This window comes from Rhyacophila brunnea, unplaced genomic scaffold (assembly GCF_057557595.1).
Source record: "Rhyacophila brunnea isolate RB1 unplaced genomic scaffold, BYU_Rbru_1.0 scaffold_9, whole genome shotgun sequence".
NCBI lineage: Eukaryota > Metazoa > Arthropoda > Insecta > Trichoptera > Rhyacophilidae > Rhyacophila > Rhyacophila brunnea.
In genome coordinates, this window is record NW_028233361.1 from 13,748,165 (window position 1) to 13,766,591 (window position 18,427).

Genomic DNA, 18,427 nt, shown 5'->3' on the forward strand with positions numbered 1-18,427 from the left:
GTCTACAGAAAATAGATAAATAGCAGGTTTGAGAAACAAAATGAATTTTTTTTTAATTTAAATTAAAAAAAAAAGCATAGGGACCATTCAATACTAAAGTTATTTTTAAAAATAATAATTTGTAAAGTGTAAGCCGGCTCTCACTTCAAAAGTCGTCTCGCCTTAAAACGTGTCGAATACATCGATATGACGTCATCGTTACTCAACACAAATACCAAAACACACATTGCCAAATAGAGCTCCGCAGATTGGTCAAATGCAACTGTTTCGTTTGAAAAAAACATCTGATTGTTGCAATCGACAAGTTGCATCCTTCTCGGGCTCTGAGTCGAAGTCACGTGCAAACACTTATGAATTGGTCATTCCTATACCGGCTTGCTGATTACAGCATTCAAATATCAATGTGTTTCGAAGGCTATGGGCGACTGTCGCTAGGTAGATGTGCGTGGTATTCACAAGCAACACTGAATCTCAGTTCTCAGAAGGTTTGTTCGGCACACGAGACCAGTTTTGATGTGAAAGCCGGCTAAGTGATAAAAGCACTTTTAGTTTATAAAATTTTCAAAGTCAAATATCTAAAAACTGTGTTTTTTGACATGGTGCTATCTGCCAGAGCAGGTCTGTATCGTTATAGTTAAATAATGTGAGGTAGGTATAATATCTGAAAAGAAACAAATAACTTTTGTATTTATCCACTTTATTCTTATACCTATTAGCCTTTGAATGTCTTGTACATTTAACTATTTGAATAAATTCAAACATCGAGTCAAAGCTAATCGATCGGGTTTTTTGCCCGTAAAAAAATATCGATCGAGAAAAGTATGTAGTCAAAACAAAACTACGTCTTATATTATTCGCATCGATCATGAATAGCCATTCACCAAAGATGAGATTTGAATGAACGCTATCAACATATTTACAAGAAGAGCTGATGCTCCTTCAAACGATTAAATGCTAGAAAGTCGACAGTACTCGCAGGCGGTACTTGTCAATATAATTACTATACAATGTTTCATTTACACAAAATGATTTAATGTGAGGAATTGACCGATCAATTTTCATCAAAAAGTCTGACTATAATGGTAATTTAAAATACAAAAAAGCTAACATAATGGGTTGAAAATAAACAAAAAACAAAAAAATACAAGATATTATCATAAAATATACAAAATTTACAGTTTTCATAACGATTTATTATTCACTTTGGATTAACATAACTTAAAGATATTCATTAATACATTTCTGAAAACCGGCATATTGCGGTTACAATAAAAAGTGATTTTTGCAAATAATTTCTAGCAAAGGAATACTTCATAACTCTGTATTTAATTGCAAAAAATCTTGCTATTTTGCACTAATTATTGATTAAAAATTTCACTGCCACCTACGAAAACTCCAAAAAGTGTTACATGTATCACAACAAAAATGAAGGGATAGATAAAGTAAAACATTTTCAAAAAAATCTATAAAACAGCATGAAAAATTGTGTTTCATTAATCATTATACTCCAATGATTAATTATTATTAAAATACATATTGCAATTTGTTCTCTAATTGGCAATATACAAATTATTAAAAAAAAAAAGTTCATATAGTATTGTCAATACAAATAAATATGACAAATTATAATAGGTCGTTCGTATTTCAAATTAGAAATTTACATATCTAATGAATGTTTTTTAAAACATGAGGAATAGCAGACGCACAGAAAGTAAAATGAGCGATTCAGCCGAATACGATAGGAACTGCACCAAACATTTTTGAAAAAGCGTCGAAAACTAAAGTTGCACCACAATAGTTACAAACATATTATTATAACTAAATATTGCATGAATCGGATGAGTCTATGTATCGGCCATAGAAAAACACCAGTCTATGTTGTAATAATAAATCCATACGTCAGAAACAAACTTATCTGCTTACAGTATGCTCTCACTATTTGCAGTTTCTGCATTTCTGATTGCTGTGTGACTATTGGCTTCAAAGTCGATAACCTCCATTTTTACTTTTTTTGATTTTTTTCTCAATTCTGATTCAGAAAGTCATTTTCTATCACATATAATATATTCATAAAATATCAAATTCGGTTCTGTTTGTTAGTTAAATACCATTAAACCAGAGGTTGATTACCATCATCGGTCGCCATTATTTATATTTTACAAATAACTTTAAACATAATTTTTTTTATTCATTTTAATGAGGTTAATGATATTTTTTTTCCAACAGGATAGTTGGCAGTTAGGACAATTGGTCTCAAAACCCAGATACCAGACTATATTATTATACCACATCTCGGTTTTTGGAATACAAAAATGTCATACAATAAATAAATACATTGCAAACTGCATATAAGTGTATATTTTTGTTTTTATTTTGAGTAGCCAATGGGTTGAAAATTTAAAAATAAACACAAAATTTTTAGGAAACATGAAAAGCCCAACAGTGCCATTGAAAAAAACCTTCAATGCATCATTGGTACATAATGTATATTAGCATCAGGGACATAGCTACTGCGAATAGTGAAAGTGTACATTATTTCAGCAAGATAAATACAAATCAATCCATTTCATGTCAGGTTACATATTTCAATACTATTTAGACAAGAAATTGTTGAATCGTTGATATTACCGTAAGGAAAAGTGAATGTGTATAATGAGTTATTACGCTATTCCTAATATGAATAATGAACCAACATCAACTGTGTCGCCATCTCCACGCACTCCAACAACAGATCTTAAGATCTAATAACGATTACCCAAAAATTCAATCCGATATACTCACAGCAGTCATTCATTCACACTCAATAACACAAATATACTTCTTAAATGAATTATGGATCACATCACAGAAAATAAATGTTTTTTTACATGTCATATTATACCACATTTATCAATCCGCAGGCGAGTCTCCAACCCACTGAGTCAATCACAGAAATGACAGGTTGAAATTAATTAAAAAAAAAAAACAAGACTGGGAAACTTTTGATAAATAATAAATATTATTATTAATTACTTTCTACTAACAGTACAGTGTCAAGTAAGTTCTCCATTAAACTGAGAGAACCACGAGCAATTTGTGCCCATTCGAAAGAATATGATATGTAAATAATTATTGTGTTTAACACAAATGAAATCCTTTTTGTTAATTAGCCAGGATAAAATCATTTGATCTTTGGTCCTGGGCTTCTTGTAGTAGAGCAAAGTTATAGACAGGTTCAGTGCTAACAAGCTCAAAGTCGTGGCCGAATAACTTATATAAGATGGAATGCTATTTAAATGTTTGTCGATCTGTTCTATGCAAGCTGTGCAGGAGTTGTTTAGAACTACTGATAAGTGAATGCTGGATGAATTTCAATTGTCGTGTTTTGAAATTGCAGATCGATCAAATTTTTATCAAACATGCACATATTGTATTTGCAAAGATCTGAAAACAAATATCTAAAGCTGACACCAAGACTCCAATACCTGAGACCAAAGATGCAACATTATTTTATCCTAATAAAGAAAAAGGTGGAGAAAATCGAAGCACAAATATTGTTTAAAAAGTAGAAACGGTATTTTCTGCGGTAGCACAAAATAATCTAGTCGTATTAAATCTAGGGAGTGATAAGTTCAGTAAAGTGGGCGGAGCAACATTTGGTAATTTAGTGTGTCGGGGCAGTCTGGTGCCGTAACAAAAGCTTCGAAGCTTCCGCGATAACGATTCCACATCTCGCCTCCGCTCCTCGGCGCGGCTCTGTTTAACATTTTTTTATTAAATATAAATTAGTAAGAACGCGATTCAATTTGGCAACGGAACACGGTGAACCTCGCTTATCTTTGCATGCGCTGCTGTCCATCAACCTGAAAAAGAAAACACACATTACATATTTGATTATCGGAAATGATTCACTTTCGCTATTCTACAGGGAACAGATTTTTCAATGTTATGGCAGGCTGTTAGCAAACATTTATTAAGTCGCAGAACCATGGAAACATCAGGTGGAGTTCAGTTCTGGACTTTGATTTTATCAAATCAAAACCCTGATTCTGGTTATTTTAAAAAACAATGTACTTATCTACTTACCTAATTAAAATACCCAGTTAATAAAGGTATATTATGGATATTTTATTTCAATTTCAAAACTCAAAAAACAGGTGGCAATATGTATAGGGTTTCAGTTTCCATTCCATTTCCAGCTCTGATTTAAAATGTCAGAATACCGATATCAAGCTGAAAGTTTTAGAATTATTATAGATATAATATATCTACAATTTACATCCTGGGTGTATCATATTTTTGTCCTTTCACGTCTATGTAATTAGGTCAAAAGCAACAGAGATGTTTTCCCTTGGGTATTTTTTCACCATCCCCGGAATTTAGCCAACGATCTATCCTTGAATGAATTTTGTTAAATACCTTCACACTATGCACCTCATACACTGTTCATTGACAAAATTTGGTGAAAAAAACTATAAGAGAATATTTACCGTGGCGGGGAACTGCATGCAGGGAGCGTGTCGAGTGTCGGGAGGAGTGCCCCCGCAGTGCTGAGGAGGCATGGCGGGGGCGGGACCGGGGCCTGCACCATTGGAGTGCGGGTGCGAGACGGAGTGGCCGGCAGAGGTAGCGGGGCTGGCGGCTGTGGTCATACGACTGAAGGCGGCCAGAGCGTCGGGGAAGTTGGGGGGTGTCGCCGGTGTGTTGCATGGCGTCATCAGTTGCTGCAAATGTCATAAACAATTCAACGTAAAAAACATAAGTAAAATTAAATTTTTGATTATTTAATGACAAAGATTAAGACAAATAACCTTTGCAATATCATCCCAAACACATTGAATGCTTGTGCAATTATTTAACTAATCAATACATTGAAAATGACTACAATTTTGGTTTGTTGAAATCACATTTTGCATCAAGTCAATAATTTATATCAGAATAGAATCTATGCCCGTAAATGACTATTATTTCAATATTAGGTCAATTTATTAGTTCTGATTTTGGAGATAGTTGGGAGACTGCAGAATGTCTGTGGCATGATGTAAGCAGGTTTATATTCTGTTAATTAAATCAAGTCATAAAACATTTCAACACATCATGTTTCACAAGATACTCCCTAGTTATAAATCTAACAATCAATATCTTATTCTAAAATAAAATCGATTTCCATTTCGATATAACGTTTAAGCCGGGTCTCACATACAAACTTGTTTTTGATCGAATTTGTCGATGTGAAACAGTCAGCATTCACAAAACACATGTAACCAAATGTACCGCCACAACACCCCATGATTGCAATATTTTTGGCTGTAAAACTCACCATCCAACATATTTCGGAGCACACAGAATATATATTGCTTGTGTGTAGGTCAAAAAGTCACCGTTAGCAGAGACCATACTATGTTAAAGCGGGTGAATCGCCTTCCAAGCGTTCAGTTAATGGTGGTCATTGTAATGACATGACATTTCAGGTTAAGAAATATCGTTCAAAAAGATTATGCATTCAGATATTTTTAACTGATAATGAGCTTTTTGTCAGATATACAATGATGTTTATCATTTTGACAGGAGGTCACGATGCATCACTGTCGGTACTGTGTGCATGGACGAAAGTTGCAGCATTCCTACGAGATTTGATTAATCGCTGTGTCACAGACGAGACGATTTTCTATGTGCGAAGCATCTAACATATTATTAACTCAAATGTTTTCTTTTATTAAGGTCAAGAGAGCCATAAAATAAATATATTTTTATCATAGTCAAAGTGTAAAACTCATCTGTACTCGCAAACAACATCGATATCGCATAGCTTATTGATGTCAAACATTTATATATAATATATAATTATTGCTCTGATAATAATTGATGTCTGACAAAGTTGAACACTTTTTGCTCCTGATAACATGTGAGTAATAGGGTCTCTCTCAAATGGGGTGTTTTACTTTACAATCACTATGAACTATGAACTGATAATAATTAATAAAAAGTCAAAATCTACCATTTTAAATGTCTGTATGTATTAATTGAAATAAAACAATATATAAAACTTATTCCAAATAAATTAATGGTATTAAAATCTTGACAGGGTTTGTCCGCTTCAATAAGACATTCTCAACTAATTATTAACTGACGAATTCATGTCTTTCCACCAAGAATAATTGACAGACAATTAAATACTGTTTTACGTTTGTTTGCTGTAAAACAAATTATTCTCGATAATATTTTATAATCTATACATGTGGATACGCCAACATATCAGGTAGACTTCAGATACATATTCGTGAACATAAGTCAGGCTTCTGACCTCCAGTCTGAAAGTATGTTAAATGATTTAATGTTGTATTATGCCCACACCCTAGTCTTTCACACCCGAGACTTTCCTGAGGTGGGGGAATCTCAGCGCTACTCTAGAATGATTAACGTCGTCAAAATTAGTGCTACAGACCGATAACTAAAACTTGACGTACGGCAGTTTTGACACTCGGAAAATAAAAGTTAGGGCTAATGTGTAGCAACTAAGTGTTGACAGTTTGGAGAACTAATAGTTCATAATACACGGGCAAGTTTTAAGCACTCTCAAGCTCTTTGAGTCGGATACAGGAAACCGTAACAGAAAAGAACGTCTGCGAGACAAAATGTTGTCATTAATTTACTGAATGGATGTTGTGTGTAGATAATAAAATGTCATCATGATACATTTCTTCTGCTCAAGTCTTTTGTGATAAACAGATAAATAAATATCGTCAGCTCAATACTACAAATAGATAACTCTGATTTGGTCATTGTTGGGAAAATGAAATCTAAACTATACTTGATTAACATAAATCTAGGCTATAATTATTATTTAAAACAAATATGGAAGATTGTGCTCAATTAATTGGGAACAATTAAATAATGTTCAATTATATGAAAAAATATTTTAGTTATATTATTTTATTTATTTAATGCATTTATGGTTTTAAAGTTATCCAATATTTAACTTTCAATAACACAAAATTAATACAGTTCCCATTAACTTCTGACTTACCTAGTTTTATGATATTGTAGAGAAGGAAATCTAGAATAATATTCAGTAGCTAACTCAAAAACAGTGAAAATCAAGTTATCTAGTTGTAGTATTGAGGTGACGATATGGAAATGAACTCTACCTGTGCAGTAATCAATCAGGAGTCAATTAGCAAACTTTACTGATTTGTATATTCGGGCACAAAAAACCAGCTACAAAAATGGAGCACTGCTGGTATGAGTGTGGAGCAGGCAAAATTGTTGGGTAAGATTCTTTATTGAATCAATGTTTTTTGTAACAATCAATTTTCATTAGTCTTTGAGCGGAAGAAGTGATATATTATCTTTTTTATATATGTGTTGACACATATCAAACGTCGTAAAGTCCACTGAATGTCAAACTGAGAAAAATGCAGTTTTATCATATCTTGTAATACGAATGGTTGTAACATGTGAGATATTGTAAGATAATTGAATCTAATACCCACGATGGCTACAAGGAAGTCCTGAAGGTATTCCTTCAGTGCAACATTTATAAAAAATGTTTTTATTTTGGACTTAAGCAGTTTAGATAAATTACATGTGGACTTTATGAATTTTGATAAATTTTCAGTTGGACTTTAAGGCCATGCATTAGTTGAGGCACGGTCTAAAAAGATCGTTGCTAGGCGATGCGCGGATTGCGGGTCGCGGGTGCAAATGACGCCTGTCAAACGAAATATTATTTGTCATTTAAATCCAACATACGTCCATTTTATGTTCTGTTTATTGTTCTATTAGTAACAATAATAATATATTCATTGACATGTTTTCTTTTTAAAGTAAATGGGTAACGTTTTTAGTCATCTTTACACGATTTTAGAATTAATTGATACGTCGCCATTACGCAGCAAAGTGACGTGCTTCTGGCTCGACATTCTCTCACTGAATGCGAGCCAGTCCAAAGTTTCGTCGCGCCTACAGTTGAAAATTATTTGGCGTTTCACTGATGCGTCACCTTAAGCGGTTTGAAAAAGCTTTGCATGGACTTAATGCAGTTCGATATGTATCCGGGCGGCCATTTTTATTATTTTCAAAGGGACGTATCCAGGAGTATGTTTATTGGCATTATCAATAAAAACAAAACAAGTTTACTTATTATCGAACTTAGGTAAGTGGTTTATGTCAGAAATAGTAAATTGGTAGAAAATTTAAAGTAAAATACGTTTTCGAATGCTGTCGTCGTAATGGCCACTGAAACATGTGTCATAATTTTCCTAATGGTCAAAATATTAATAAAAAAGTCAAGTCTTTTGAGGCACAAATAAAAAATCACGTATTATGTTTTATGAGATATGTATACCTATATTTTTAGATGGTTTGTGGTAAAATCTTTTTTTTCATGCTGCCACACTTCAACTATTCATAATTATTATTAATTGTTTGTTGCATTTTTATCGTGATCCTTGACTTAATAGGTAGGTGCTACTTTATTGTATTAATTTACTGTTAAGTGAGAATTAACTGTATTCGTTGTCAGTGTGTACTTGATAAGTGCGCATAATGCCCAAAGATGCCGAAAGGCGAAAACCGGATCGCAAAAAACGACTCAAATGAAATAGTAAAAAACTTAAATCCATTAGAATTTAATTTATTTAATGTTGAATTGAGCGGAATCTTAGGTATCAGTAATTATTATAAAATATATTTAGGTAATAACCTAGTTCATTGAATAATAAAAGCAATATTACTCTTAATTTTAAGTACATAGACTTGATTAACTACATGGGTAAATTTGCATTGCTCGAATACGGCCCTGTCTCACAAGTTACAACATACTGTAACGTCAAAAACTGAACTCAGTATCAAGTAAATTCAAAATTTCTGTGTCTTGGCGGCTTTTTTCTTCTTGGCTTCGGTGCTCGACCTCTTTCTGGCTTTGTCTGGATCCACAAAATCCATTTCTACATCCATTTTATGTAATAATTGTTTAGAAATTAAGGAAAATGATAGGTGCCGTCGTTCATCTTTAGCTTGAAAGTAGAAAAATGGCGGCCATGACAGGGCGCTAGTTTGTCAGTGATTGGTCCGTAGGGACTTTATGGGGTTAGATAAAATACGCTTGTGGACTTTGTGTTTTGAAAAAATATTGATCTTTCGAAACGTGATTTCATACGTAACCAGTGGACTTTTGGGGGTTTGCAGTATACCATAATGTGCAGATTTGCATACTCTATTCAACGTATATCAAAAGTAATTTTTTTCAATATGTGGACTTTACGGCGTTTGATATCCATCAACACATATCATGTACACCAGGGGTAGTCAACCTGGTCCTTACCGCCCACTAGTGGTAATAATTATTATTATATGCTTTAACTTGCTGTAACTCTGCTATATAAATTTTATGAAGTAAAGTTACTTCCCTACTCTATAAATCACCATTACTGTGGAACCGGTGGGCAGTTAGAAAATTTTACTACTAACAGATATACAAACCTGTCCGAAGTGAGGCGCCGCAATTCCGTTTGCTCCTGTGGGGATGGCTACTTCTTGGAAAAATATTGATAAAGCAGTCTGAAAACAAAAAAAAAAGAAATATTAATCACTATGTAATTCAGGTAAGTAGGTAATACAGTGCTTCAATTTGTAAATACAATGTTTATAGTAAAAACCAGAGCGCTGGAGTGGAGCTCGAAGCAGGAGCACTGGAGCAATGGGATTTTACCCGGAGCCGGAGCACCGAAAATTTGTAGTGCTCCACTGCTATGGATGTTTTTTTTTTATTAAATTTTCGTCCTAAAACCCAATGAAAATAGTATATTTCGACACTTTGCAACACTGGAATTATTTGAAATATGGCAACACTGCCGAGTGATAAATAGCCTCACTTTTTTGACAGAAGAGGCAAATAATGAGAGACGATTTGCTGTCGAAATTTTGTTTAATAGAATTAATAATGAAAATGATGATTATTTTAAAACTTTATTAAACTCATTTTTTTACTTTTTTAACTTTTGCATACATACAACACCTGTTAAAACTTTTTACCCGGAGCAGAGCTGGAGCAAGTATTAGGTCCCGGAGCGGAGCAACTCAAAAAAGGGTCCGCTCCAATGCTTTGGACTAAAAACTCAATATAACATGTATAAAACGTGAAAATATGTAAAAAAAAAAAAAATGAAAATTTGTATTTCAAAATACGCACTGAAAAATTACACAAATTCTATTGGAAGGGTCATCTATTTGAGTGTTCAAAATTGAATATGAAATAACAAATATCTACATGACAAATTTAAATAATCATATGCAGCAATAGTGCGTATTTTAAACTATCGTGACAATAACTGTTTACACGTAAAAGTGGTGACTGTCTCTCCAATCTCATTCATTAAGTGTGAGTGAGCCGCGATGTTGTCATTTTATGGTACAAAATCTGACAGATAGTGAACATCGGTCAACCTGAAAATTCGTTCGTAGTTAATTTTTTTGCCAGCAGATTCGCCACTATGGTTCTACTGCGCGGGTGCAGATCGAAAAAATCCTACTGTCGCATGAAATTTCAAAAGCTTCCAAACTTTTTTGATTCATGCATGCAAAAGCTTGCAACTGCAAGATAATACATGTTTACCCATACATTTTCTTGTTATGGACACGATAATACTTACTGTCAACAGTAAATTCGTGCACGAGTAAACGGAGTACTATATAGCTATGGTAGCAATGGTGTATTACTTTTTTTATACAATTTTTTGTTATTAAAATCCGTTATGGAGTGTCATCGCCACCAGCAGTAAGCGACCAAAGGATGATGATATTTACAAAGTACATACTCCTCCACTTTACACAAACATTTTATTACACCAGTGACGACTAAGCAGCCCGAAAATTTACGAACGCGTGTTTCATCAAAAATTTTATAATATGCAGTAGTAAAACCTTAATGAAATGGACTAATTTGGGCGAGAGGGTGTCCGTCAAAGGCCAAGGGTTGTAATGCCATAAATGATGAAGTATAACCGTATACGATAGCAACCAAAGCTGTTGAAACTTCTTCCAGATGGAGCCTTCTGTGATATCCTTATAAAATCATAGAAGACAATTTCAGTTTGATGAAAGTGTTACTTTTGTAAGTGAAAGTATATTATAGAATACTAGCTGAAGTACACGGCTTCGCACAGGGTCGCTTCGTGGTTATATTTATCTTAGATATATAGAATATCTGTGTAATACAATATGGCAATATGAAAATAATTCTAATAGGAGTAAAGGTCAAACAAAAGAACACTAAATTAAAATCGAATCCAAAATATGAAAACGTTATTAATGTTATTAATATGTAGTAAAAAAAAATCATAATTGGATGGAACAAACAAACAACAAACTTTGTATTTGATATAATACTAATTTAGAAACCTTCGCAGGTGTGCGCACAACAACTGACAAAAGTTTCATCGCAATCGGATGAATGGTATAGGAACGCATACGAATAGAAGAAGAAGATGATTTTCTAATTCAGAAATCTTCATGGGCATGCGCACGACAACTCACCAAAGTTTCATTGCAATCGGATTAATGGTATAGGAACGCATATGAATAGAAGAAGAATAAGATGGTTGTATTAATTTAGAAACCTTCGCGGGCGTGCGCACAACAACTGGTCAAAATTTCATCGCAATCAGATGAATGGTGTAAGAACTCATACGAATAGAAGAAGATAGAATAGAAGAAAAAGAAGAAGAAAATGGTTGTATCAATTCAGAAACCTTTGCGGGCGTGAGCACAACACTTGATCAAAATTTCATACAAATAGAAGAAGATGGTTGTACCAATTCAGAAACCTTTGCGGGTGTTACCACAACAACTGACAAAGGTTTCATCGCAATCGGATGAATGGTATAGGAACCATATGAATAAAAGAATATATAATGAAGAAGAAGAAGATGGTTTTTCTAATTTAGAAACCTTTGCGGGTGTGCATACAATAACTGACGAAAGTTTCGTCACAATCGGATGAATGGTATTGGAACCATACGAATAAAAGAAAATAGAATGAAGAAGAAGATGATGATTTTTCTAATTCAGAAACCTTTGCGGGTGTGCATACAACCACTTACAAAAATTTCATCGCAATCGGATGAATGGTATAGGAACGCATACCGGACAGACAGACAAACAGACATTCATTTTTATATATAAGATATAGCCTATACTCTTCGCGCAAGTGCAAGCAATAAGTTGACAAAGTTTTATCGCAATCGGATGAACGGTATGGCAGCGCATAAAATACGAACAAACAAACAAATATTAATTTTTATATATTGGATATATAACTATTAATCAGATTTGTATGAAAATTAGTGTTTGTGATGGTCTTTTTTTGCCATCACTTTCACACGTTTGGGCTCCACTTCTATACAAGAAGGTTTTTGATAATCACACATTAATAGAATGGAGTAGCTAATGCATTCACCAAGACTAAAAATAGTATGGAGCAGCATTTTGGATCTGCTTAATGGTATCACTTTCCGTGGTATCCGTGGTATAATTCACTACTACATTGCACATATGTTGCACTGGCAAAGAGTGGAGGTGGGCTGTGGAGATTCAATATAAATATAGCACATCACACTTTGTCAGTGGTACTTATTTGTTTTCATTGAATTATGAATACAAATTGCAGATCGGTAGTTTAAACCCTGCGTAACCAAACCGTTTTTGGTGAGTGTACACAGTGCCTGAAGATGCCGAAAGGCGAAACCAGGGTCGCAAAAAACGACTCAAATGGAATAGTATAAAACTTAAATCCATTAGAATTCAAACCATAATAGATAAAATATTCTTCTATCTATAAAATATTTAAAGTTATGGCGTGATTTTAGATATTTTACAGTTTTTACACCTATGAACTTTAATATTTGTCGGCCAGTTAAGGATGTGAATTCGTACTTAAGTATAAAAATATTACTTACTTGCGAATAGTTTTTTTTATTTATTTGGTGGCACTTTGTTTCCCTGCACTTGTGCTTCGATAAAATCTTATGTTCCTGTGAGAGTGAAAGAAAGATATAGCACTGACACGTGCCTTGCACACCCGAAGAAATTTGAAACCAAGAAGATGGCTGAATATTTAAATATGATCAATATTGGATCAGCTGGCTCAAGATCCTCTGATATCCTGATCCAGAACGATTTGCAAAACGCAATGAATGATGGTATTGCATACTATACTATCATTTATGAAGAAAAGAAAAAGGCTGCATCTACAAGCCAAACAACACTAGACCACTATGTACTTTAACTCATTCACTGTGGACCAGTTAATTAATATTTAATTACCACATTTGAATAACATGCTAATTATATCGAATGGCCATCTAATGCAGACACGGCAGCCATGAAGCATTATGTACATCAGAATAAATAATGCATAATATATTAATAACAAATTTTAAAATGTATTTATGTAGGTCCGTTTTATTTTCACCTATCCTTTGAAAGTAGCTCATATTATTATAAAAATTGCATGATTTTTTTCAACTTACGTGATTTATTGACATAGGTACACGAAAATCTTCGGAACGAATAAATCAAGTAGAGGCCTACTGTAGTGTGAAATGATAAATCTATGGAGTTTTAGATGATCAAAGTAGCTCTTGGCAAGAAAATTTGATAATTTTCTGGATACGATAGTGAATTGGATTAACCAGAGAAACGGGTGATATTAATTAATTAACCGTCCGCTAATTACGAAATTTACATGCTAATAGATGTGGCAAATTTTTTATTCTTAATCTCAACAATTGGGATATTTTCGGTAACATGTGGCTTAATTATTATTAATGTTAGTTAATTTCTGTCAGCGGGCACGTAATGTCATCACTCGCCAGCCTGGGCACTTTTATTTTGAGTACATGCAAATGTTGTCGCAAGTAATCTAACCTTATCTAAAAAATATGATGAGTACATCGTGAAAGTATACACCACTGTTTTTGTTATTGCTATTTTCAAAATAAACACTCAACAATCACACACATTTTATGATATGTGAAGTTTGAATCATGCAGTTTGTCCATTTTATAACCGATTTGGTATGAGGACGATACACTTCTATTTTGACACACATGTGGTCGCCATTCCTTTATTAAATATTTATATGACTCCTTTGACTGATGTAAAAATGATAGAAAGTATGAGAAGATGGCGGAGGAAGGAAGCAGCATGACAAAACACCCATTTTCTGGATCGAAATAATGACATGGAAAATGTCCAGCGAACGTTGGATCTATTATGAAATCAGGACGTTCCGTAGGTAACATTGTCTGCCTGAAGCACTAACAATTAATTAACTGCTGTTTACGGTGGAAACATAATAATTATGGACTATCATAATAATAAATAACATTCATGAATGAGCGAGCCCGCAGGAGGCGGCGTAGTGAGGTGTGGAATTCACAATGGTTTACGAGGCATTGCTCAGTGCACACCGCTCACCGCACTACCCATGTACTGCTAAGTAGTGAAATGTTTGCCTTTCGTTATATTGGAAAGTATATCGTATGCAATTTTTTTTATATTTCTATTTGGTATCCAGCCGCGATCAGTGGAAATTTCAGATCGATCGGACCAATAACAAAATAGATAGGTAAGTGGGTTGAGTGGCATCACCAATCAATCAAGCCTCGACCTGCGTAAACTGAGCAACCCAGCCATCTCTTCTGCCCTGCCTCACTTAGTGGGGTCTGCAGTACTAGATAACATTATATATTGGTTGGTGGCGCCGTTTAAAAAATTAAGACATGCACCATTGCTGTGCTTGAGGATGACCAAATAAACAAACAAGTCCATCACCAGCGAATGCAAAATTCGTGACAAACTCTCTCGGTTTGTGTATTCTTCTTTCCAATTTTTTGGTCATATAGCCCAGTATCTACTTCTGAAACTGGGGGCTGTGGAGCTCCTGCCAGGGAGCCGCGAAATATTTCAGTATTTGAAAAAACAAAAATCATAACATGATCACTGGACGATACCTGATACAAATCAGTCAATATCTCGAGAGATCGACATTTTACACGATCACAATACTTTATCCAATATGGATAAGAATTTTAGAACTTAGTAATGAACTTCGCCTCTTTCTTCATGACAAAATATCATATCTTTCTTCCCACTTTTAGTGATGAAAAATGGATGTGTTTTGCTTCATATTTGGCGGATTAGTAAATGAATTGAATCTTTCTCTTCAGAGAAAAGATATCAACATTTTAATTCTGAATATCAAACTTCAAGCTAAAACAATTCTAAAAAAACTTTCTTCGTGGTCAAAAGGTATTAATCGAGGATGCACTGACATGTTTTCATGCTTGATTGAGAGTGTCTTACCACCAATGAAATATCACTCTCGACTTCAATTAAAAGTGTTATACATTGTCGAATCACAACGATTTTTCACCTATTTCCAGAACTTAAATGAATACCAAACCAAACGTATAATTACATAAGAACACTTTTGCTAAATCCTTAAAATTTGGTCATATTACGTGGGCAGCTCAAGAAGAATTGATTGACATTAGATCAGATAATTCGCTTGAAGTCGATTTTAATGAAAAAGTCTTGCAGAATTTTGGATAAGGCGACAGCAAGAATATCTGTCAATCGCAAAAGCAGCATTGTTAATCATAATTCCTTTTGAGACAACATACCTATGCGAAACAGCTTTTCATCATTACAGGTAATAAAAAATAAACACAGGTCGTATCTTTTAACTGAAACTTTGGAGCAAACCCTGCGAATTAGCATTTCAACATTGTACCGGGTATTGATTTATTATATAAAAATATGCAATCACACCCCTCTCATTAAATTGTTTTTGTAGGTAATAAATTTGAAGTTAATTTTTTTTCAATTTTTACTTTACAAGCAAGTAGATGAAAATTCACAAGAATCACAAGAAAGAACACAAGAATTTTGTAATGACACATCAGACATATCAACACAACCTACAATTTTATTAGTGCGATTGCAACACAAAACGTAATAATTCCAGTAAAACAAATATTATGTTACTACTAGCTGCTACTAGCCACTCGATATTTGACAGCTGCAGGGAACTATAAATTAAGACGGCGGCTGTGATGTAATCTTATTTAAAAGCAGTCGGATTTTGCATCTCAATACTCAATATGTGAAATTGACATACTGTCTCGCTCTACATGTTAACACAGTTAAGAGGGGCTGTTAAAAAATTGCACTTTTTGACAGTTCAGAGAGTTAACTTATTTACATAATTAACCGCCTGAATACGTAAAGTGATAAATATGATATATTTAATCACAAATAGCTCTTTTTGGATGTTAAGTGATATGTTAGAATAGGCCTGCTGGTAAAACATGTATTTGGTCAGGTTGACGAGGTCTAGAGGACGAGGAAGACCTATTTCAGGTGGACGGATCAAATGATGAATATCACAGGCCATGCGAGCCGCTGAATGACAATGGAAGTGGAGCCAAACCGTGGAGAAGTCTGCCATAATCGAGGTCACGTCCTCAATCAAATACTGTGATGTAAAAAAAAAATCTGATGGCCATTGTCCAATTACTTGCACAATAGCCATAGCCCCATTATTTGAAGAAAATGGCTTTTGACACTGGAAGGAAAAATATAACCATCATACTCCATACCTTTAAAAAATACGTATTATATTTAATAGATAACTCTCATTAAAATTCCTAAAACTTATACATATTATGCTGTATGGGATCCCTTTTTAATGACATTATTATTTTAAACATATTTATTAATTTATTTTGGACACTCATTTTGTTAATTATTATTGTTCTAATACAAAAAGAAAATGTCATGTCATTCAATTTCCTTCTCACCTGAAGACTTTAGTCGGTAAGTAGGTACTTAGAAAGTTGTTGGTTATAAAACTAATTGTTAACGCAATTATTAATTGTGTTTTTGCTAATTACTTTTCAAATGCAAATTAACACGTTAATTACAAAATTAATTAAAAGCATTGTGTTAGTAATTTAATTAATTACTTATTATTGCTACGGATTCTTATAAACAAAATATTTGTTTTTTGCAAAACGTAATGACATATTCGTACCTACCTACCCATTGTTTATTTTGATTATGTCGGAAAAAAAACAAGATGTCAAGAATTGTCAACATTTTGCCATGGATATTGCTGTTATATGAATGTTAACATTATAAATGATGTTAATATGATGATTAGAAATTGGGATAGAAAATTAGGGATGAAACGGGAGTATTTCTGGGCATTGTATCAATATTTCATCAGATCTGGTATTCTGACCTTGTGGCTTAAAAAATCTGGGGTCAATAATACACATTGCTAAAAGTGTTGACAAACATAGCAGATTTCTACGAATGGCTTCATAAATGTAAACAGAGGCATCTAATTATTTTGCAACGATTAATTCGGGCATCGCCGCGAGACAAAAGCAATAGTTAAAAATAAACAACATTTCCGTAGTTTATAAAATCGTAAATTTCGATGTCCTTGCAAAACGTTATGACAAAATTGGAGCATCCATCCTTTTCAAACGCACGAGGATGTGCGCCTAGAAAGAGATAGCACTATACGATTACAAAACCACCGCAAGGAAGGAAGCAGCCATTTCATGACCAATGTTTGTTTACATGTAGATTGTAGAAGGAACCGAATTACCTCGAATTGCCAATGTGCAGCTTGTAATAATTGTTTTGCTTGATCTCTAGCACATCCAGCAGCTAGAACGAATTGGTTAATCATAACCTGCTCGCGAAGTGTTGTATCCATTTTAGATTATATTTATTTATTATTTTCACAGCACAATAAATTTTATCCCGACAACTCTACGTAGTGTTTTTATTTTGAAAGCAATGTTACCACGTCACGTCGGGATAAATCCCAATTTGAATATAATTACTATTATACATTCGAGCACAAAAATAATATTCTATTCTATCCACGGATGAATACCGCGACCAAGGATAATGGAGAATGATACAGTAGACTACCAACCTATTAATTATTATTGTCGTGTCCCTATTAAAAATAAATTAATTGGATTCTGTAAGACAATGACTTGAATTAATACAAACCCGCGGTTGTTTGAAATTTAAATCTATGCTGGATATTTTCATTATGCTAAAACTAAATACCTAGCTAGTACCTATATATGCATATAGTTCATAAACTGATATTATATATTACAATATAAATGTTTAGCAAAAATGAAACCAACATATAAAGTTTGTTATCATTCGACTGTCTGTGAAGCTGAAATCGAAATCGGTTCTTATATTATTTATCAGTAGGTAAATATGTATTAAAGAGCAAAGTATTCAGTGACCACTTTACACACACATATAAGTTCTTGAAAAAACGTTCAAGCAGATTTCATAGAATAAAATATATTATTATAACTGATTTGTCGACTTCGATTCAAAA

General features: G+C 33.6%; 1 protein-coding gene across 1 annotated transcript; it reads right to left on the minus strand.

Moving 5' to 3' along the window:
* Window positions 1-680: 680 nt before the first annotated feature.
* LOC147063281 (UBA-like domain-containing protein 2-A) lies at window positions 681-17,855 on the minus strand. The gene is made up of 4 exons (XM_085959889.1): window positions 17,663-17,855; window positions 9,463-9,540; window positions 4,470-4,703; window positions 681-3,842 (listed from the first exon to the last, which is right to left on the minus strand). The coding sequence occupies exons 1-4, from the start codon at window positions 17,771-17,773 to the stop codon at window positions 3,813-3,815; spliced, it is 453 nt and encodes a 150-aa protein (XP_085816015.1). The 5' UTR covers window positions 17,774-17,855; the 3' UTR covers window positions 681-3,812.
* Window positions 17,856-18,427: the final 572 nt, after the last annotated feature.

Bases quoted from the DNA above. Each gene is read 5' to 3' on its own strand.
- LOC147063281 (XM_085959889.1), bottom strand. From the start codon at position 17,773: ATGGATACAACACTTCGCGAGCAGGTTATGATTAACCAATTCGTTCTA. The intron at 4,704-9,462 runs GTTTGTATATCT...TGACATTTGCAG, and splicing joins CGGCGCCTCACTTCGGACAG to CAACTGATGACGCCATGCAA. The intron at 3,843-4,469 runs GTAAATATTCTC...TTTCTTTTTCAG, and splicing joins GCATGCAGTTCCCCGCCACG to GTTGATGGACAGCAGCGCAT.